At 39.8% G+C, this 23,071-nt stretch overlaps 1 protein-coding gene across 2 annotated transcripts in view; it reads left to right on the top strand.

Moving 5' to 3' along the window:
- Positions 1-1,713: 1,713 nt before the first annotated feature.
- Positions 1,714-23,071, top strand: part of LOC132377999 (protein phosphatase 1M-like) — an 83,992-nt gene continuing 62,634 nt past the window's right edge. For both annotated transcript variants that reach the window (XM_059944576.1, XM_059944575.1), the window contains exons 1-3: positions 1,714-1,913; positions 12,246-12,366; positions 14,871-15,143. In XM_059944576.1, coding sequence (XP_059800559.1) covers positions 1,714-1,913; positions 12,246-12,366; positions 14,871-15,143 — 594 coding nt within the window. The remainder of the gene's footprint in view (positions 1,914-12,245; positions 12,367-14,870; positions 15,144-23,071) is intronic.

Raw genomic sequence — 23,071 nt, 5'->3', positions numbered from 1 at the left:
CAAGAATTATTCATTTTGGAATCCTATGTTTAGTAGAGGTAGTTTATATATATATAGTTAATGATAAATTAATAACAGCTTTGACCTGGGGGTTAACATTCTTGCCCCTGAGTCAATAGATGACTTGCTTCCTTCAGAGGAGACCATCACTAAGCACTCCCACCACCCAGGACACATCGATTTCTCATTGCTACCATCAGAGAGGAGGTACAGGAGTCTGAAAATACACACTCATTGTTTCAGGACCAGCTTCTTCCCCCCCCCCCCCCCACCATCAGCTTTATGAACAGACAATAAGCCTATGAACTCCATATTCTGCTTTCTCTTTGCACTGCTTATTTAATTTTAATACATATTTATTATTGTAATGTATAGTTTTTATTACTGCATATTACACTGTACTGCTGCCACAAAACAACAAATTTCACAGCATATATCAGTGATATTGAACCTGATGCTGACTTTAACTTCAGTCCTCTCTGCTCTCTCAAATCACATACCTAGAGTCATAAAGATCTACATCACAGCCCTTTGGTTCAACAGATCCGAGCCGACCAAAGTTCTCTCCAAGTTGTTCCTATTTGGCTGCATTTGGTTCATATCCTCTTTATAATATGTGCTAATTGTACCCAACTCTACAACTTCCTCTGGCAACTTGCCCTTTTTAAAACACCCCTCTCACCTTAAACCCCCAGGATGCGTCCTGATTATAGACCCCCTACCCCTGGGAAAGGATCCATGTTTATACTCCCCTTCCTCAATTTACATACCTATCTTAAAGAACTGCGGAATTTGTGCCTGTCCCTTGATCAATATCATTAAGGATCCTCACCACATGTCCTCTTCTCAATGCTAATATCAAGGAGGAGGTACAGGAGCCTGAAGACACATGCTCAACGTTATAGGAGCACCTTCTTCCCGTCCGCCATCAGATTTCTGAATGGACAATAAAGCACCTCACTTTTTACTCTATTTTTGCTCTTCTGTTTTGATTTTTTATATATTTCTTATTGTAATTTTTAATGAATTGCTCTGTATTACTGCCACAAAACAACAGATTTCACAACATGTCAGTTATATAAAATCAGATTACCTAATGTGGGAGCTCGCTATCTACATTATTTACACTGGTGACTATACAAACGCATAATCGGCAGCGACAGTTCGTGGAACGGACGTGAAAGGTGCTATGCTAATTGCAATCCATCTTTTTAACATAAAAAGAAATTTCGGATTTTTTTTATTCCACTTCCTCATTTCCACTTGAAACACTAATTTTAAGAATCACTGAGAAATATTGAGTGTTTTTTTTTACAGTAAATGCTTTCTGACCACTGGTTGTGTCTTTTTTTTTTAAATCAAACCACGTCAAATTCAATGGTAACGTTAAGAATATAAGTGCTGGGGTGGGGGCGGGGGGAGTGTTCTGCAAGTTTTTTCCAGCGTGACTATGAAACGCCCTTTAACGTTCTCCGCTGGCTCACTGAATTAGATCTGTTCTGTGCGGACAGTTCAACCCCAGATTCAAAGTTACACAGTGACTATAGAACAACAAATGGTGTCTGTCAGGTTTAGTTGGGGCACGGAAACCTCCTCTTAATTTCGCGGGGCAGTTTGGCATCGAGTCTTGCTTACATTGAACGGTCCCGGAGTGCTTTCGTGTCCTGGGTTGGGTGAAGGCGAGGCTTTGGTTTCCTTGCAGCCGTTTGGACCATGTTCAAAAGACTAAAGGCTCGGAAGTCGTCTGTGAAGAGGAGCCCAGGTCTGGTCCACGATGAGCCGCCAGAGAACTTGTACTGCCGACCTCACTTTCTGCACCAGGCTCCGGGAGAAACAAGCCTGGACCAAACGGTCAGACCGGTCGTATTCCCTCCCAGAAACAAGAAGTTACCGTGGAGTACCGGCTATGCGGAGTAAGTTTGAATAGGAAAGTTTATGGATGTGTGTTTTAAAAAGTCTACTTCCAAACTTAGTATAGTTACTTAGAACAAAGCAAAAACTGAAGACGCTGTAAATCCGAAACAAAAAGCGGCAAATCTTTGTAAATCATTGCCACAGACAGCTGTGGATACCAAGTTATTTGGGTATACATTTCAAACAGGTTCCTGATTAGTCAGGGCGTCGCGGGCAGAAGGCACGAAATGGGACTGAAAGGAACAAGGTGGAAGGTGAAAGGCAAGGTGGAATGTCGGAGCAGACTCGATGAATGGTCTAAATGCTGTGCGGTTTCACTAGTGCTTGTCGCATACCGAAGACTGCCCAGCCTATTCGTACTTCCATCATTTCCTGGGGTTGCTTTCTTTTGGAGCGTTTGCTAATTGCAGCAAATGCTACGGAGTTACAAATCTTCTTATCAATGTTGTGATTTAACACAGAATGCGGGCACCGTTTAGTTTTCGCATTTAACACCCAACTTTAACATTGCGATCCCCCTCAGAGGTCGACTTGTGGCAACCGGAATGTTGTGGGGCTGGATGAACATCCGGGGATTCTGCCTTTTTTAAAGTTTCGTTTTGGGCTGTTATTAGTGCTGGCAAAACGATGAGAGGCATAGATGGTGTTTTTGTCCCAGGATCGAAATGGCTTGTGTCCAGAACGCAGTGTCAGCGATGGCGCTGGAGGAAGCAAATGAAGTATGGATTTATGAGAGCTTTTTCGACAGACAGGGATTGAAGGGAAATGTATTAGGGACAAATAGATACATTGTAACTTGTTGCACCACTACCTGGTACATCCCACAAAGAAATTGATTTGTTCATAAGTCAATGGTAGCATTTTGGAAAGCCTTACACTGACGTGTATTACTGGCACAAAGTTTTAGCAGTGAAATAAGTCGTGAAGGTTCCATTTGGAGTGTTCAAAGTTTAGTTTGTTATCACATCCAAGCCCACGTACACACCAGTGCATTGAACAACTTGCGACAGCATCACAGTGTTAGAAAAGCGCATTCACTAGAAAAAAACAAATTACATATTTTACAAGAAAAAGAATATGATTTAAAAACACAAAAATTAATTTTATTGATCAAAGTACTGTAAGTTTTCTGGTTAAAACAAAAACATTTGAATTTGACATCTATTTCAGATGGGTGCACTTTGATTATTTAACTCCAGAAATCGCACGGAATTTGTGATTCTACTGATCTTTAGAATGCTCTTCCATTTTTTCACTTTCCTGGTCTTTTTCCTAGAGGACTGTAAAGTTTTTCCTCTGTTCATTTATAAAGCTCCTCTTCGAAAATTCGAGACTGCTTCCTCCACCACTTCACCAAGCAGTCTATTCGAGATGATGATAACAGGCTGTACAGCGCCCGCCTTCTTCCGGTCTTCGCCCCTTTCTGCTCTGTTGTACTCCAATACTCAGCTGGACTTGGAGCAGCATGGTAGCGTCGTGGCTGGAACAGCGTTATTAGTAACGTGACCATTCAGGTCAAGTATGATGTTCCCCTCAGGGTTTGTTCACTTAAAGGAAAATGCCTGTGTATCACTTTGTTTAATATGGGTAGCCACCACACAGTTCTTGACAGGTCAGGCAGGCCTCTCCACTAACAAGGTGATAATCCTCAGGAGCAGCGACCGAATTCTCCTTGTGACCTCTGGGTCCAGTTTCCTCTCCCATTCCAACCACATACAGACAGGTTAGTAGGTTAACTGGTCGCATGGATGTAATTGGGTGGCACAGGGTCTTTGGGCCAGAAGAGCCTGTTACTATGTTGAATCTCTACACAAGTTAAAGCTAGAGTGTGCATTCTTCATTCTTGCTTTTAAAGTTAGCTTGGTTGCAATTCTAAGCAAAAATTCTTCCCGGTGGCCACTTTATTAGGTACACCTGTACAACTGCTCATTAACGCCAATGTCTAATCAGCCAGTCAGGTCAATGCATGAAAGTATGCAGACATGATCAAGTTCAGTTGTTCAGACCAAATATCAGATTGAGGAAGAAGTGTGATCTAAGAGATTTTGACTGTGAAATGATTGTAGGTGCCAGACAGGGTAGTTTGTGTAACTCAGAAACTGCTGATCTTCTGGGATTTTCACACAAAAGTCTCTAGGGTTTACAGTGAATTGTGTATGTTGCTTGAATTTCCAGCATCTGCAGATTTCCTCGTGTGAACCTTGAAGTGAATGGCATACAACAACAGAAACCACACCAGGTTTCACTCCTGTATCTAACAAAATAGTCACTGATAATATCTGTTGATTCTTGGTGGACAGAACAAAGCAGAATAATTTTATTCATTGTTAAGTGAAGGTCCAAGATTGATCCTGTATAATGTCAGTAAGGTTGCAATGGAAGAGAATAAAGAGATTATATTAACTGCAGGCATAGAATCTCCACCCACTTTCAACTAGGGGCGTACTAGCCAACACTGTGTTCAGCTTTTTGTTTCTCCCAGTTAGTGCCCAATACAGACTTGTCTTTCGTGCCCTCTACTTATCTCATTAGCACCACTTCCACTTTGCATTATCATTTTTTTAATTTTATCAACTCTGCCTCCCATCGGATCGCAGACCTTTCCGTTTGTTCTTCATTTCCAGCATCTACTAGACTTTTCGGGATAACTTGTTATCCTCAGCAGTTTGTCCTGGACATAGGTTCCTGCTTGTATGTCATGTCTCCATAGTCTTAGAACAGTACAGCCCACAATTTTGCTGTGACCTTTTACCCCAAGATCAATTTAACCCTTCCCTCCCACATAGTCCTCCATTTTTTCTTTCAACCATTTGCCTATCTAAGAATCTCTTAAATGTCCCTAATGTATCTGGCCCTACCAAGGTATTCCATTCTCTATGTTAAAAAAAAACTAACTCTTGACATTTCCCCTTCCCACTATATTTTCCTCCAGTCACCTTAAAATTATGCCCTCTTGAATTGATCACTCAGTTTTTAGCCTCTTTCTATCTTGTACACATCTATCAAGTCACCTCTCATTCTCTTTCACTCTAAAGAGAAAAGCCCTAGTTCACTCAGCCTTTCCTCATAAGACATGCCCTCTAATCTGGTAGATCTCCTCAGCATCCTCCCTGAAGCTTTGACATCCTTTCTATAATGAGGTGACCAAAAATAAACATAATATTCCAAATGTGATGTAACTAGAGTTTCATAGAGCTGCAACATTACATCTTGCCTCTTGAACTTGAATACCACAACTAATGAAGCTCTAAACTTGTTAAGCATCCCACAACAACTTTAAGGGATCTTTGGAAGTGAACACCTCTGTTCCTCCACACTGAATCAGAATTATTATTACTGATGTGTTGTGAAAGAATCCTGTTTACTCTGTGTAATCCTTCTGACATTCTTCAGTTTATTATTTGTGATGAAAATTCAACAAGCTAAACTGGTAACCATTTCAGCATCCACAGGTCCTACTGCCTAAGTGTAATATTGTCAGTTTATATTGGAGGTAATGCATGGGAGTTTTGCTCTTGCAGTTCTTCAGCATATTAATGTGTCCTCTCAGTAAGGTCAAGAAAGTTGACTTTAATCCCATAATAATTTTGAAAATCCTGCACTTGTGAATCAGATTGAAACTTTTATTGCCATTAGAGATGTTATATTAATACAAATTATGGTTGGCAAAAGGCGTAATCAGCTATCATAGGTAGCACAAGATTCACTGGGGAAAGAGATCTGAGAGGTAACTCCATTGCATGGAGATTAGTTGAGTGTCTAGAATGAGCTGCCAGTGGGAGTGGTTGAGGTGGGGACAAATGCAACATTTAAGAGGCATTTGGATAGGTATGTGGTGGGTTATGGGCTGAATGTGGGCAGCTGGGACTAGTAGTTGGAATGCTGTGGATTAGCTGGGTCAAAGGGCCAGAGTCTGTGTTCTTATTATCTTAGGACTCTGATTGAAATTTATAAAATTAAGAAGCATTGGTAGGGTAGTCACTTTCCCAGGATAGAAATGTCAAATACGAGAACGCATAGTTCTAAGAGTTGTGTATAGGGCAATATTTCTTTAAAAAGAGTGGTAGGTGCATGGAGTTTGCTGCCAAGGTTGGTGGTAGAAGCAGCCATGATAGTGAAGTTTAAGGCATTTTGGCAAGAGGGATGTTGATCATGTGCACAGATCTTATGGGCCAAAGGGCCTGTCTTTGTGCTATATTATTCTATATTCTATGTATTACAAACACAAATGTACAGCTGGCTTGTACACCTGCTGAAGACCCACAAACAGTGCAAGAGAAATGAATGTTGGTGTCAATTGTAGGATGAGATTTGAATAGACATCGGGGTTTTATTCTATTGACCTGGGTAAACATTAGCTACACTCACAACTAATTACAGAATAATGAATTCCTAAAAGGTAATTTGATTAGACTAGACCAGTTTAGTTATAATAATGTGCTGAGCTTTTCTCTGCCTGACCTGTTGATTTCCTCCAGCATTCTGTGTGTGTTGCTCTGGATTTCCAGCATCTGCAGAATCTCATGTCAGTGAAAATAACCCTGATTCTGATAGAACAGCCAAGAGAGGTCCAGTGAAGAGTCTGAGAGTTTGGCAGCAGCAATGGGAAGGAATGTGGAAGAGATGAGTGGTTTAGGAATCTGATACAAATGGGGAAGAAGCTGTTCCTGTGTCTTAAATATCTTGGCTTAATGCTACACTCTCTTCTCCCAGAGGCAGAAGAGAGAACAGCCAGCAGGCATCCTTGACATCACTATTAGGCTTCCTGAAGTAACTCACCATGAGGACTAGTTAGAAGGATGTGACAAATGTGTAAATGATAACGATAAAGATTAGCTTTTATCTGCAACATGTGCATTCAAATACACAGTGACTAGCAGAGGACATCAATTACCAGCACAATCTGCTGGGACCAGCCTGCCAATGTTGCTACATTTGTGTTTTCTCTTTGCCCGCACCCATCTCTCTCTTGTGTTGTATTAGTGAAAGTTCAAAGTAAATTTATTATAAAAATACATACCCTTGGGTAGCCACTTTATTAGATACAGTACACCTGCTCGTTGGTACAAATATCCATGTGGCAGCAACACAATGCATAAGATATGCAGACATGGTCAATTGTTGTTCAGACCAAATATCAGAATGGGGAAGAAATGTAATCTAGGTGACTTTGACCATGGAATTATTACTGGTGCTTTGAGAGTCTCAGAAACTGCTAATCTGGGATTTTCTCACACAGCCGTCTCTAGAGTCTACAAAGAATGGTGCGAAAACCAAAAAAAAACGTCCAGTAAGCAGCAGTTTTGTGGATGAAAATGCCTCGTTAATGAGAGAGGACAGAGAAGAATGGCCAAGCTGACTGTAACTCAACTGGCCATGCATTACAAAGTGGTGTGCAGAAGAGCATAATACATCGGACTACAGCAACAGAAGACCACGAGTGTGTAGAAATACACTCAGACACCACTTTATTGGTACTGCCTGTATCTAATAAAGTGGCCACTGAATTTATATGTTACCATACACTTCCTTGAGATTCATGTTCTTGAAGGCTTTCACAATAGATCAAAGAAATACCATAGAATCAATGAAAAATTACAGACAACAACAACTGCCAAAGAAGATGTAGACAAACAACGTTAAGTAAAGTTTTCATTGATAATAGGTTTCATGTTACACTTGGGACCAGGGACCATTAATAAGTAGTCTGTTGGTGTTATGAATCATCAACACCTATACACAGTACTTCATGTTTTCTTATTAATGAGGTCAACTGCCTCCATAGTGCAAAAAGAATAAGTAAGTCAATTTGGCCTTGGTTTGAAGGCAGGCCAGTTCTGCCTGGTGTCAGTGCTGGATTGGGAGAAAGTATCAGTCCTTGAAGCTGGTGCAGTGAACTGGACGGACAGCTCCCCCTTTATGATCAGACCGCATGGTAACAGATGGTGGGGGTGGCAACAGAGCATTCCCAACATGAACTTATTTCACTTATATTTATCACCATATACAACTTAAAATTCACTTTCTTGCAGGCATTATGGAAAAATAAATAAATACAATATAATTTATGAAAAGTTATAAAAATTATAAATAAAGAATGACAACCAATGAGCAAAAAAAGACAAATTGTATAAATAAGAAAATAAAGTCCCCATCTTGCTGTAAACTCTGGCCTAGTGTACAGCAGGTTTTTCTGAACAGCAAGTGAACTTCTTGACCATGTCTAAAATCTACAGAGAATGGTGTGAAAACCAAAATAAACCATCCAGTAAGCAGCAGTTTTGTGGATGAAAGTGCCTTGTTAATGAGAGAGGCCACATGGTTGTCTGATTAGATATTTACATTAATGAACAGGTGTATTTAATAAAGTGACTATGAGTGTAACTAGTTGTAGTCTGTGACGCCTTGAGAATTATCAAAGTGAATGACTTCCTTGGTACCAAAGCACAAACAGAAACTCAATCCCTTGCTTGAACATTAAACAAAAACTGTTTTTGAAGTGTGAGTTGTGTTTCATTTTGAGTCAAGGAAAATATTTGATCTGCTTTTCTGTTTATTAGGACCAAATTTTGGAAGGGGGTTGCAATGTTTTGAGGCTTTTTTAAAATTCTGCTGACTGTTAACTACAAGGTTGCCAAGAATTTGAATGTATTTAGAGAGAAAATTCAAAGGGAGGTACCTTGGCACTTAAAAACAAAAATCCATGGAAGATAAATGGTTGTAGCATGTGGGTGGAAAATTTGGTGCTGGTGGTGAATCTTTGGAAGGGTTAAACAAATCTAGGTATTTTACTAATAACAGAGACAAAGCTAAACAGTAGAACTTACAAGGTCTTGGGTAACTTGGCCAGGACTTCTTTAAACAGAAATCAAGACTCCCGAATAAACAACGAGTTAGCACTACCCCTTTAAATCCAGGCCAGAAAGGAATCTGTGCCCAGACGAATTACAAGTTAACAAGTAGTTATTCTGATCAGAGACATAAGTCCAAGGATACTTAACTGGATATCTGCAAAGTTTTGGAGAATTAATTGAAAGTAATCAATGACAATTGGAACTTGAATGTAAGCTAGAGAAGACCTAACAATAACACGTAAAAAACCTTAAGTGTAACATAGTAAGCAGCCGTCGATCCCAGGGGATCGTGGGTTTGCGCCACTGGAGGATTGTGTCATCTCCAGGGCGCAAGCCTGGGCAGGAAGATTTTGCTGTTGCCAATGCAGCAGGTTCCCTCTCTCCCTGTCACTAATGTCGTCCAAGGGAAGGGCAAACGCCAATACAGCTTGGCACCGGTGTCGTCACAGAGGTTGCCAGAGTGAAGTTGTAAACAACATCGAACTGCCTTAGGGACCCCACTCTGGATCTCTTCCTCAGGGTTTACTCCCGAAGCCTTTCCCATGGGTGGGTATGGCCACAAGGTAGTGGAGGTTTAAAATCAGAGTTTTCCTCCTAAGCAGGCTGCCATCCAAGGCTGACAAGCCCCACTTGCCTAAAGCAACTGGTTTTGAGGCACCAGTGGTCTGCCTTTATCCCTTCTCTTGTCAGTAGAAACAGTTCCGCCGGGCCTAATACCTAGGCCACGCACGAAGGCCAAGAGTTGGACTTGGTTGTCAGAGGCTGTGAGAGTCACTTGCCATTTGAAGCATTATAGATAGTCGGAGCTTATCCCCACCACCAACCCCAGCTATGACAATCTTAGGAACCAAATGTAACATAACAATACATTATAATTATAATTAATGAAATGCAGAGAATACAAAATAAATACCAACAGCAAAATACTCAGCCCTCAGAATACTGTACTGATGACCTTGGGTCATGACAATCACAGGAGCCAGCCTCCTCTCAATGGATTCTGTCTACGCTCTTGCTGTCTCACTCAAGCAGCCAGTGTAATCAAAGACTCCCACCCACCCTGGACATACTCTCTTTTTCCCCTCCCATCAGGCAGAACCATATATAACCATATAACAATTACAGCAAGGAAACAGTCCATCTTGGCCCTTCTAGTCCGTGCCGACATTTACACTCACCTAGTCCCACTGGCCCACACTCAGACAATAACATAGAACATAGAATAGTACAGCACATTTCAGGCCCTTCGGCCCACAATGTTGTGCCAACCCTCAAACCCTGCCTCCCATATAACCCCCCCACCTTAAATTCCTCCATATACCTGTCTAACAGTCTCTTAAACTTCACTTCAATAACCCTCCATTCCTTTCCTGTCCATATACCTATCCAATTTTACTTTAATTGACAATACCGAACCTGCCTCTACCACTTCTACAGGAAGCTCATTCCACACAGCTATCACTCTCTGAGTAAAGAAATTCCCCTCGTGTTACCCTTAAACTTCTGCCCCCTAACTCTCAAATCATGTCCTCTTGTTTGAATCTCCCCTACTCTCAATGGAAAAAGCCTATCCACGTCAACTCGATCTATCCCCCTCATTATTTTAAATACCTCTATCAACCTTCTACGCTCCAAAGAATAAAGACCTAACTTGTTCAGCCTTTCCCTGTAACTTAGGTGCTGAAACCCAGGTAACATTCTAGTAAATCTTCTCTTCACTCTCTCTATTCTGTTGACATCTTTCCTATAATTTGGTGACCAGAACTGTACACAATACTCCAAATTCGGCCTCTCCAATGCCTTGTACAATTTTCACATTACATCCCAACTCCTATACTCAATGCTCTGATTTATAAATGCCAGCATACAAAAGTCTGAAAGAATGTACCACCAGGCTCAAGGACAGCTTCTACCCACTGTTATCAGACTCTTGAAAGGACCACTTGTATGACTGAGTTGGACTCTTGGCCTCACAATCTGCCTTGTAATTTTCTTCCACTTCATTGTTTACCTTCGCTGCTCTTTCTGCATTGTTTTTGTTTACTATTTATTGAGTTACAGATGGAACAGGGCCTTCCGGCGCTTTGAACTGCACCACCCAGTAATCCCCTGATTTAATCCTAGCCTAATCACTGGATAATTTGCAACGCCCAATTAACCAACCAACCAGTATGTCTTTGGACTGTGGAAGCAAATCAGAGAACCCAGAGGAACCCCACACTTTCGTGAAATGAACGAACAAATTCCTTACAGACAGTGTTGGGAATTGAAACCGGGTCACTTGGTGCTGTAAAGCATTGTGCTAATCACTATGCTACCATACTGGCCCAATTGTTGTTGTACTTTGATCTACTTCAATGTACTCTGTAATGATTTGATCTGTATGCAAGACAAGCTTTTCACTATATCTGGACATGTGAATGTGACAATAATTAACCAATTCCAATATTAGTTTAGGCACATGAGTAATATGGTTGAAGATTAGCCATAGTCTCAGTGAAATCCAGAGCAGGTTCAAAGTTTGGATTACTTAATTTCTTATGTTGTTGCTTTTATTTGTGACTCCAACGTCAAACGGTAAAGTAAATGGTCCTTAACCACCCTCTGGAATAGCACTCCATGTCAGAGTTGGAGAGCAATTAGGCATGCTGACAGGACTACGTCATCAAATTTTAAGACATAGCAGCAGAATTACACCATTTGGTCCATTGAGTTTGTTCCACCATTCCATCATGGCTGATTTACTCTCCCTCTCATCCCCATTCTCCTGCCTTCACCCCATAACCTTTGATGCCCTGACTAATGAAAAATATATCAAACTCTGCTTTAAATCTATGCAGTAAGAGATATAGATAGGGTAAATGTAGGCAGTTTCTCTGTAGGCAGATATAGATAGGGTAAATGTAGGCAGGCTTTCTCCCCCTCAGTCTAGGTGAGACTAGGTATAGGTTAAAGGTAAAAGGTATTTAAGGCAAACATGAAGAGTAACTTCACTCAGAGAGTAGTGAGAGTGTGGAACAAGCTTCCAGGGGAAGTGGTGGATGCGGACTCAATTTCAACATTTAAGAGAAATTTGGGTAAGTAAATGGATGGGAGGTGTCTGGAGCGTTATGGTCCAGGTACAGGTCCAGGTCAATAAGATTATGCAGAATAATAGTTTGACATGGACATGGCTGAAGGACCTGTTTCTGTTATGTAATACTCTGATCTCAGTTTTTAAAATCTGGTCTCTTATTTTGTTTGTTTTTCACAAGTGGGTTCATGAATTGGGGGGAGGTGGGAAGAAAGGAGGGAAATATTCAGATCTGTAGTCTGCAGATTGAAGAGTCAGGATCAAAAAGAAAGCTGAGTCAAGTCCATAAAAAGAATAATGGAGGGTGTAAGGACAACTCCAGTGGGTGTATGTAGAAAGGTACCTCCATTGCCTGCAGTGAAGTGAAACGGTCTCCCTTGCTGACATTGCAATACTTTTTTCAGGGTTGTAAATGCAGGCAAAAGTATCTTCAATGAAGATCAAGCAACATGTAAACAGCTCATCCTCAAAAACAGAATTAATATTGATGAAGACTGGGTCTTTCTGTGCCCAAGTGAAGAACCAGTAAGTAGGGGATTAATTGATTCTTTTTGTATATTTCTATCTCAATCTGCGTGTTAATGTTGGGCAGCTGAATTAAAGGAAAGTAATCACATGTAAAGCTTGAGAAAACATTCAATGATACTAGCATTGCATAAACTTGTCAGCATTAAAGCAAAGAATGGGTTCGTGGTCGTATTCTGGAAAAGATTCAGGAAATTCCTCTTAGGCTAAACAAAATAATTGAAGAAGTTTCATTGTAGCCCTCGTAACTTAGTGGGTGCAGGTTCAAACTCAGGTTATTTCATTGTCATACACACGACAGTGTAGTTTCTTGCTCACACTTAGTGAACAGTATTGAATGGTGATAATAAGCATAGCAACAAGTACTGAACAACGGAATATAACCATATAACAATTACAACGCAGAAACAGGCCATCTCGACACTTCTAGTCCGTGCAGAACACTTACTCTCACCTAGTCCCACTGACCTGCAATATAACCATATAACAGTTACAGCACGGAAACAGGAACAGCATGGAATAGAAAGTAGAACTGCTCACAGATTGTTTGTCCCACTCCCGTCAGGGAGGAGGCTGCGTAAAATCCACACCAAGACCACCAGGCTCAAAAACACTTACTTTCCCCAAGCAGTAAGGCCAATCAACACTTATACCCACTAACTCCACCACTACTTTATTATTTCCCATCAGTCACCTCATGTACAGACTAGTCACTTTATGTACATACAATCAATCTATGTATATGTAAGTGATCTATGTATTTATTGTGTTTTCATTCTTTTTGTTTTCTATATTTATGTCTTCTTTGTGCTGAATTTGATCCAGAGTAACAAATATTTTATTCTCCTGTACTATCAGAAATTCAAATAGGGTTGGAGAAATCCTCCTGTATGTGTCTATTTTCATTCATCTAAAGAAACTTCCAAAACAATAGCAAGTTTAGCTAATGCTTGCTGTCACCAGAACAATCCTGTTGTACAAGGTAAATACACTCAGTGGCCACTTCATTAGGTACACATGTGTACCTCTTTATTGTAAATATCTAATCAGCCAATCATGTGCAAGCAACTCATGCACTAAAGCACACAGACATGGTCAAGAGGTTCAGTTGTTGTTCAGACCAAACATCAGAATGGGGAAGAAATGTTGTGTGACTTTGACTGTGGAATGATTGTTGGTGCCAGAACCCCCAACAGGACTTAACTAATAACGTGTTTACTGAGTGTAATTTGGAGTGGGTATATTGACAATGTAGGTTAGCAGTCTCCTGTTTCAACCTTCAGGAGAGTATTTAGCAAAAACTCTTATGGAGTCTTTTGTCATTTTAATGTTATGCAAAGGGTTTTTATGTCTTCTCTGGTTTGTTGCAAAATAAGATCGACTTTACCAGGATTTTTATTTTATTTATTTAGAGACACAACACAGTATAGGGTCTTACAGCCCTTTGAGTCACACCGCCCAGCAACCCCCAATTTTCCCCTACCTAATCAAAAGACAATTTATGATGATCAGTTAACCTACTAGCCAGTACATCTTTGGACTGTGGGAGAAAACAGCAGTGGCCAGAGAAAACCCACACATTCCACGAGGATGTACAAGTTTCTTACAGGGGACACTGGAATTCAGAGTTTGATTGTGGAAAAGGATTGTCACCCTTAGCACCTATGATTCTGTGTTGAGGTTATAACCTTTAAGGGCTGTTTGTCATTTAATAAGGTAGCAGGAATAAAAGGGGAAGAGAATTAAAAATGAGGTGAGGAATTGTTTAATTATGCAACTGGAATCTGGCTTGGGATACAAGGCTGTGGAGGAAGAGCTAATGGATCGAAGTGAAGACAAAAGATTAAAGTCTAAATTTGTTTGTCACAGGTACATGAAACATACAGGAGAATGAGTCTTTTGCATTAATAACCAACACAATCTGAGGATGTGCTGGGGGCAGTCACTGTGCTTCTGGTGCTAATATAGCATGCCCACACTACCAATAACTCATACCTCTTTAGAATGTGTTATGTATGCGCAGAACAAGAACAACAACCAACCAACATTAGGATTATACGTTTTTACTGAGTCAAGTTAGCCATGGGCAATTTACAGGACAGGAGTGACAAGCATGACCATCGAGATGAAAATGTGTGCTCTTGAAAGCCCCTGTGAAAAGAGAGCCTTTCTCCAGCTGGATGCCCGTTCAATTCACTGCACAATCAATCAGCCGTATGCACACTTCCCTTGCCATATTCTTGCAATCAATCTGAAGCAGTTAACGATGTGGGAGGAAACTGGAACACCCAGTTCTGGGAAGAATATACAGACAGTGGCAGGAATTGAACCCTGATTATTAGCATTGTAAAGTGTTGAGCTATCTGCTGCGCTACCACATCACCCAGATTTGCTCCGGTAGAGTCTGGTATGAGTGCAATTTGTCAAATGGCTTCCTTTGGTGCTGTAACAGAAGCATTGGCTGGACAGCAAAATATTTACAGATATCTTTTTTTCATCCTCAGCAAAACCAAGAGATTATGGCTACCTACTGGGGGTTATTTGATGGGCACAGTGGCCCTGTGGCTGCCATCCAGGCATCCAAACATCTGCATCACTGCATCAAGGAACAACTGGAGGAAATCTTTAATGTAATCAGCAAACCTTCAACAACCTCACCCCCAATCCACCTCATGGAACAGACAGGAAAGGAGAATGAGATGAGCTACTCAAGGGAGAAAGAGATCTGTATTGAGAATGTAGTGAGAGGAGCAGTGGAGGTCGCTTTCAAAAAATGTGTAAGTTCAAAGATTAGATTAAAGATTAGCTTTATTTGTCACATATACATCAAAACATACAATGAAAATTGTTGTTTGCATTGAGAGTGTGCTGGGCAAGTGTTGCCATGTTTTTGGTGACAACATAGAATGTCCACAACTTACTAATCCTAACTTCTACATCTCTGGAATGTGAGAGGAAACTGGAGGAAAACCACATCTCAGGGAGAATGTACAAACTCCTTACAAACAATGGTGGGAATTGATCCATGATCTTGTAGCTAGTGCTGAAAGCACAACTATGATGCCATTTATAGGTCATTTGCTCTCATTGCACGTATTTTCTTCCTCTGGTGTCAATTGTAACTTCTCATTAGCCACATGATGGTCTTTGTGGCTCTTGTATGCACAAATCTGTTATGCAGTTATGTAATCAGGTCCTTAAGCCCAACAAGTCAATGCCAACAACAAGGATTTGTGCTCAACTTTATTTACTGTATACCTTTACATGTATTAGGAATCTAGTGAAATGACATGACATGAAACAAAAAACAGCAACATTAGACAATTCTTTAAAAAAATAATTATATAAAAATAAAGTTAGAGGTGTGGTATAATATGTACATAACTACCAGTATGTTTTTACAATGTAAACAGCATTATAAAAAGTTTAAAATATTTGCATTGAAATGCAGTGACTGAGGTAATAGATAGAGGGGGTTGGGGTGCTAACTAGAATAGTTGATTAGATATTATTGATACCCATTTTGTTAAGTCAGGAGCTTAATTTTACAGCATTCTCAGATAATTGTGAGTTCAAGACACAGTAATAGGGTTAACTCTTACCTACTCAGTTTGGGGGCAATTGGGTACGAGCAATAAATGCTGGCTAGTGATAGATCCTCAATAATGTTTTTTCTCTGCGCGTGAGAAAGACTGTTTCCTCAGTCCTATTGACCCACACCTGGACCATGGCCTTCCGTACTGCTGCTATCCATGTATTTATCCAAACTTCTCTTAAATTTTGCAAACCCTCATTCATCACTTCTACTGGTAGCTCATTCCACACTTGCACCACCCTCTTAGTAAAGAAGATTCCTCCTCAAGTTCCTTTAAAGTATTTCACCATTCACCCTTGGCCTCTAGTTCTCATCTCATCCAACCTCAATGGAAAGAGCTTTCTTGCATTAACCCCATCTATCTCCCTCATAATTTTATAATCAAATCTTCCCTCATTCTCTTGTTCTCAGCAACATGCTAGTAATTTAAAACATATTTTTTATTACTTCACTTCCATCTTTGTTGGATGCAGAATTTGAAATGGCAGCAACACAGTACAATGCATATAAATACAGTAGATTCCTATCAATTGAGCCATCAGTTAATCGGGAAGACCTTTATTTGGAATAAATCTTAAAGAGCAAAAGCTAATCAAGAAAATAGCTGGTATTCCCTTTGTTTGTTTGGAACATTGGGACACAATGCCACTTAATTGTTACAGGAGATTGTTGCCAAACAGCTTCCATCTAGTTTCAGTCACATGCTTGCGTGGCCATTAGATACTACACCATGAAACTTTGGCATTAGCTTGGGCATCTACTTAATTGAGCCAAAATGTACTGGTCCAAATGTGTCTGATGCTATTTTATTAGTTGCATGTGCTTGTCCATTCAGAAATCTGATGGCAGAGGAAAAAGAGCTGTTCCTGAAACACTGAGTGTGTGTCTTCAGGCTCCTGTATCTCCTCATTGATGGTAGCAATGAGAAAAGGGCATGTCCTGGGTGATCATGGTCCTTAGTGATACATTTTGAGGCATTACCTTTTGAAGGTGTCCTCAATGCTAGGGAAGCTAGTTTACAAATTTCTGCAGTTTTTTTTTCTAATTCTGTGCAGTAGCCCCTTCAAACAGATGTTGATGCAACCAGTTAGAATGCTCTCTATGATACGTCTGTAGGAATTTGCTGTAGTCTTTGGTGACATACGAATTCTCCACAAACTCATAATGAAATATAGTCATTGTCATGCCTTTGTAATTGCATCAATATGTTGGTTCCAGGATAGATTTTCAGAGATGTTGACACCCAGGAACTTGAAACCGGCCAATATTTATATATTGCTCCATTGATATTAAGAGATGAAAGATCCTTATTAAACATTATCAAGGTGGATAGAAAAAAGATCTTTCAGGTATATAAAAAAGGGAGATGAGAGTGGATATAAGACTGCTAGAAAATGAGGCCAGAGAAATAATAATGGACAAGGAAATCACAGATGAAATAAATGAGTATTTGGCATTGGTCTTCACTGTGGAAGACACTCGCAGTGTGCCAAGTGTTGAAGGGTGTGGAAGAAGGGAAGTGATTGCAGTTACTATTACAAAGGAGAATGTGCTCAAAAAGCTGAAAGGCCTGAAGTTACATAAGTCACCCAGAACAGATGAACTGCACGCTAGGATTCTGGAAGAGGTAGCGGTAGAGATTGTGGAGGTATAAGTTATGATCTTGCAAAAATCAGAAGCATGGTGCCAGAGGACTGGAAAATTGCCAATGTCACTCCACTCTCTAAGAAAGGGGGAGGCCGTAGAAATGAAATTATTGACCAGTTAGCCAGTGGTTGTGAAGATGTTGGAGTAATTGCTAAGGATGAGGTTATCAAGTACTTGGTGACGTAGGACAAGTTAGGACAAAGTCAGCATGGTTTCCTTAAGGGAAAATCTTGCCTGATTAACCTGTTGGAATTCTTTGAGGAGATTACACACAGGATAAATAAAGGGTATAGAAACATAGAAAACCTACAGCACAATACAGGCTCGTTGGACCACAATGCTGTGCCGAACATGTACTTACTTCAGAAATTACCTAGGGTTACCCATAGCTCCCTATTTTTCTATGTACCTATCCAAGAGTCACTAAAAAGACCCTACCGTATCTGCCTCCACCACCATTGCTGACAGCCCATTCCACGCACTCACCACACTCTGCGTTTTTTTTTAAACTTACCCCTGACGTCTCCTCTGTGCCTACTTCCAAGCACCTTAAAACTGTGCCCTCTCCTGTTAACCATTTCTGCCCTGGAAAAAGCCTTTGACCATCCACACGATCAATGTCTCTCATCAACTTATACACCTCTATCAGGTCACCTCTCATCCTCCCCTGCTCTAAGGACAAAAGGCTGAGTTCACTCAACCTATTCTCATAAAGCATGCTCCCCAATCCAGGCAACATCCTTGTAAACTCCTCTGCACCCTTTCTATGGTTTCCACATCCATCCTGTAGTGAGGCGACCAGAACTTTCTTTCTTTTTCAATCTTTTTATTAAGTTTCAAATTAGTAAACATAACAATAATGATAATGATACAAAGAGATCAGGATTACATTAATAATAATTAACATATATAAACACAGATTCCAAGTAACAAATGTAGTTTAGCTTCCCAATCTCTTAGTAATTAACCATGAAAAAGTTATTTTATAAAGAGAGAAAAAAAACCCTAAACTAAAAAGAACTCAACTTAATGATCATTGAGAGTAGGGGAGATTCAAACAAGAGAACATGAGTCGAGAGTTAAGGGGCAAAAGTTTAAGGGTAACACAAAGGGGAACTTCTTTACTCAGAGAGTGGTGGCTGTGTGGAATGAGCTTCCAGTAGAAGTGGTAGAGGCAGGTTCGATTTTGTCATTTTAAAAAAAATTGGATAGGTATATGGACAGGAAAGGAATGGAGGGTTATGGGCTGAGTGCAGGTAGGTGGGACTAGGTGAGAGTAAGTGTTCGGCACAGACTGGAAGGGCTGAGATGGCCTGTTTCCGTGCTGTCATTGTTATATGGTTAAAAAAACAAACAAAGATTAGGCTGCCATATTTCATCTGCTAAAATTATAATTTGTTGTTAACTCCGCTGCTCTATGCCTGAGCAAAAAATTACTAAAAAAAAAGGATTCAGAAAGGGTCAACTTACATCATATGAAAATATTGAATAAGTGGCCTCCAAGTTTCTTCAAATTTAACCGAAGGGTCCATAGAACCGCTCCTAATTTTTTCCAAGTTTAAACATGCTATCATTTGGGAAAACAATTGAAATGTGGTAGGGGGATTGGAATCTTTTGATTTAAGTAAAATGGATCTTCTGGCTATTAATGTCACAAATGCAATTAAATGACAAGCTGATGAGGCAGTCCAAAAATTGCAGTAATAGGATGAGACTGTAAATCAACACGCAAAACTACTGAAATAATATCAAAAGTATCTTTCCAATATTTTCCTAGAACAGAACATGTGTGTCAAGGAAGCTACTTCAGAATTACATCTATCACAAACAGGATTTATATGTCAATAAAAATGAGTTAACTTATCCTTGGACATATGAGCCTTATGAACCACCTTAAATTGTATCAAAGCGTGTCTGGCACACATTGAAGAAGTATTAACTAGTTGAAGAATTTTCTCCCATTTCTTTGTAGATAAGGATATTTGAAGTTCTCTTTCTTACTCATTCTTAATTTTATCAGAAGTACCTAAGCATATTTTCATAATTAAATCATAAATAAATGCTATTAAACTCTTCTGATATGGATTTAAAATTTTTTCTGTAACTTCAATTTGATGCAAAATTGGAAAGGTAACTAAAGTAGCGTTCAGAAAGTTTCTAATCTGTAAATATCTAAAAAAGTGTGATCCAGGCAAATTATATTTATTAGACAACTGTACAAAAGACATGAAACAGTCATCCACGAATAAATCACAAAAACATGTTATTCCCTTTATTTTCCATAAAAGGAAAGCTTGATCAATTCTAGATGGTTGAAAGAAAAAATTAGATATAATAGAACTTGACAGGATAAATTCATTCAATCCAAAAAATTTACAAAATTGAAACCATATTCGTATTTCATGGTTCTTTTATCATTTGTTTATTCAATTTAGTAAGTGCAAAGGGAAGCGCAGCCCCTAAAATAAAAGCCAGTGAAAACCCTTGTACAGACTCCCGCTCGAGGTTCATCCATCATGGACATTGAGTTTCATCTAGCTCTTGTGACCAAAACGTTAAATGTCACATATTAATTGCCCAATAATAAAAACTAAGATTTGGCAAAGTCAAACCGCCTTCCTTTTTTTGATTTCTGTAGATATTTCTTACTTAACCTGGGATTTCTATTCTGCCATATATAGGAAGAAATTTTAGAATCAATAATATCAAAAAAAGATTTAGGGATGAAAATTGATACCACCTGAAATAGATACAGAAATTTAGGTAAAATAATCATCTTAATAGCATTAATTCAACCAATCAAAGATAAGGATATCAGGGACCATTTAGTAAACAGTTGTTTAACATGATCAATTAAGGGTAAAAAATTAATTTTAAATAGATCCTTATGCTTCTTAGTAATTTTAACACTCAAATAAATAAAATAATCAGTAACCAATCTAAATGGTGATTGTCTATAAATTGGAACTTGCATATTTAATGGGAAAAGCACACTCTTATTAAACTTGCAAGCTCAAACAATGTTCCTCGAGAAATTGTTGTACGTCATCCACAGATTTAAACCATTTAAACTATTTATCAGGTAGAACAACTCTTAAGTGAACAGGGTATAGCAGAGCCGGTCGTTCCGACATCACCGACTTAAAACGCAATCTTTCTTGCATTATCCCAGGACAATAATCTTCAACCAGGCAAAAGTTAAGATTTTGATGTTCAGTAATTCCTTTCTGTTGAGCAATTTGAATTAAGTGCTCCTTAGTACTCACGTAATGAAATCAAAGAATCATAGGTGCAGTTTTAACTCTTTCGATGATTTTGGTCTTAATGCCCAATGCACACGGTCGAGTACCGGAGGCTATGAGAAGACCTCCGAACCAAAGACTTCCATTAAGAATTGAGAAAAAAGTTTAGTAAGGTCCCCGCTGTCAATGTCTTCACTGAGTTTATTCGCAAATTCGCAAATTCTGTTTGTGATTACAACTCTCCAAATCAATAATCTTGGCTTTATACTGCTCCAATGTATGAGTAGTCGAATTTAATTTCTTATCCAAAGAATTCAGTCTGGAATCTCTGTTTCCCAGCTTCAGTAAGCTGTGAAATTTGCCATTGCTGTTTCTCGTTCTCTTTTTCAAGTGCTACCAGTTTACCTTCGTTCTCCTTTAACACTACTTCCACAGCAGCAAATTTCTTGTTGAGTTTTTCATCCAATAAATTCGAGATAGCCTGCAAAGTGAGTTCAGGCTGTTTAGGTTGTTCGAAAACATCTTTCTTCCCGTTTCCATTACCGGTTTCCTTGCCTTCAGCTAATGCCTTTCTTCCTCTGGTAGTCATTTCCATTGATTAAAATTCAGAATTCAAACATGCAAAGGTATTAAAGACACTTTGATATATATAATAAAAAGGTGGTAAGGAATTTGAAAAATAACCAGAGCAGAGCCAAAATGTGACCTACTCCATCTAGCGCTGCCAAGAGAATCTGAGGCAACCAGAACTGAGCACAGTACTCCAAGTGGAGTCTGACCAGGGTCCTATGTAGCTGTAACATTACCTCTTGGCTCTTGAATTCAGTCTCATGGTTGATGAAGGCCAATACACTGTATGCCTTCTTAACCACAGAGTCAACCTGCTCAGCAGCTTTGAGTGTGCTAAGGACTCGGACACCAAGATCCCTCTGATCCTCCACACTGCCAAGAGTCTTACCATTAATACTATATTCTGCCATCTTATTTGACCTACCAAAATGAACCACCTCACACTTTTCTGGGTTGAACTCCATCTGCCACTTCTCAGCCCAGTTTTGCATCCTATCGATGTCCCACTGTAACCTTTGACAGCCCTCCACACTATCCACAAGACACCCAACCTTTGTGTCATCAGCAAACTTATTAACCCATCCCTCCACTTTCTCATCCAAGCCATTTATATAAATCACAAAGAGAAGGGGTCCCAGAATAGATCCCTGCAGAACACCACTGGTCACTGACCTCCATGTAGAAGAATATGACTCATCTACAACCACTCTTTGCCTTCTGTGGGCAAGCCAGTTCTGGATCTACGAAGCAAGGTCCCCTTGGATGCAGTGTATGTTGTATATTTGGACTTTCAGAAGGCCCTTGATTGACAAAGTGTCACACATGAGGCTGCTTACCAAGTTAAGAGCTGTAATAAGTATTACAGGAAGGTTACTAACATGGTTAGAGCATTGGCTAATTAGTGGGAAGCAGTGAGTGGGAATAAAAGAATCTTTTTCTGGTTGGCTGCCAGTGACTAGTGGTGTTCTGCAGGGTTCAGTGTTAGGACTGTTTCATTTGTGCCTTATATCAATAAATTAGATGGAATAGATGGCTTTGTTGCCAAGTTTGCATATGATATAAAGTTCTGGGGAGGGGCAGGTAATGTTGAGGAAACAGGAAGACTGCAGAAGGACTTAGATGAAGAGAATGGGCAAGAAAGTGGCAAATGAAACACAGTGTAGGGTATTGGTACACTTTAATAGAAGAAATAGACGTGCAGACAATTTTATAAACGGGGAGAAAATCCAAAAATCTGAGACGCAAAAGGACTTGGGAATCCTTGTGTAGAACATCCTGAAGGTTAACTTGCAGGTCAAGTTAAGGATGAGGAAGGCAAATGCAATTCAAGAATATAGAGCTGGCATGTGATGCTGAGGCTTTATAAGGCACTGGTGAGGCCTCACTTTCAGTATTGTGAGCAGTTTTGTGCTCCTTATCTAAGAAAAGATGTGCTGGCTTTGGAGAGGAGGTTCACATGAATGAAAAGGTTCTCATACGAGGAACATTTGATGGCTCTTGGTCTGTACTTACTGGAATTTAGAAGGATGGCAGGGGGATCTCATTGAAACTTTTGAATGTTGAAAGGCCTACAAAGAGTTGATGTAGGAAGGATGTTTCCCATGGTGGGGAGTCTAGGACAAGAGGCACAGATAGAGGGGTATCTATTTAG

Source organism: Hypanus sabinus, chromosome 19, assembly GCF_030144855.1.
Source record: "Hypanus sabinus isolate sHypSab1 chromosome 19, sHypSab1.hap1, whole genome shotgun sequence".
NCBI classification, from domain to species: domain Eukaryota; kingdom Metazoa; phylum Chordata; class Chondrichthyes; order Myliobatiformes; family Dasyatidae; genus Hypanus; species Hypanus sabinus.
Note: the sequence above shows the minus strand (reverse complement) of the source record. Positions and strands in the feature narration are given on the sequence as shown.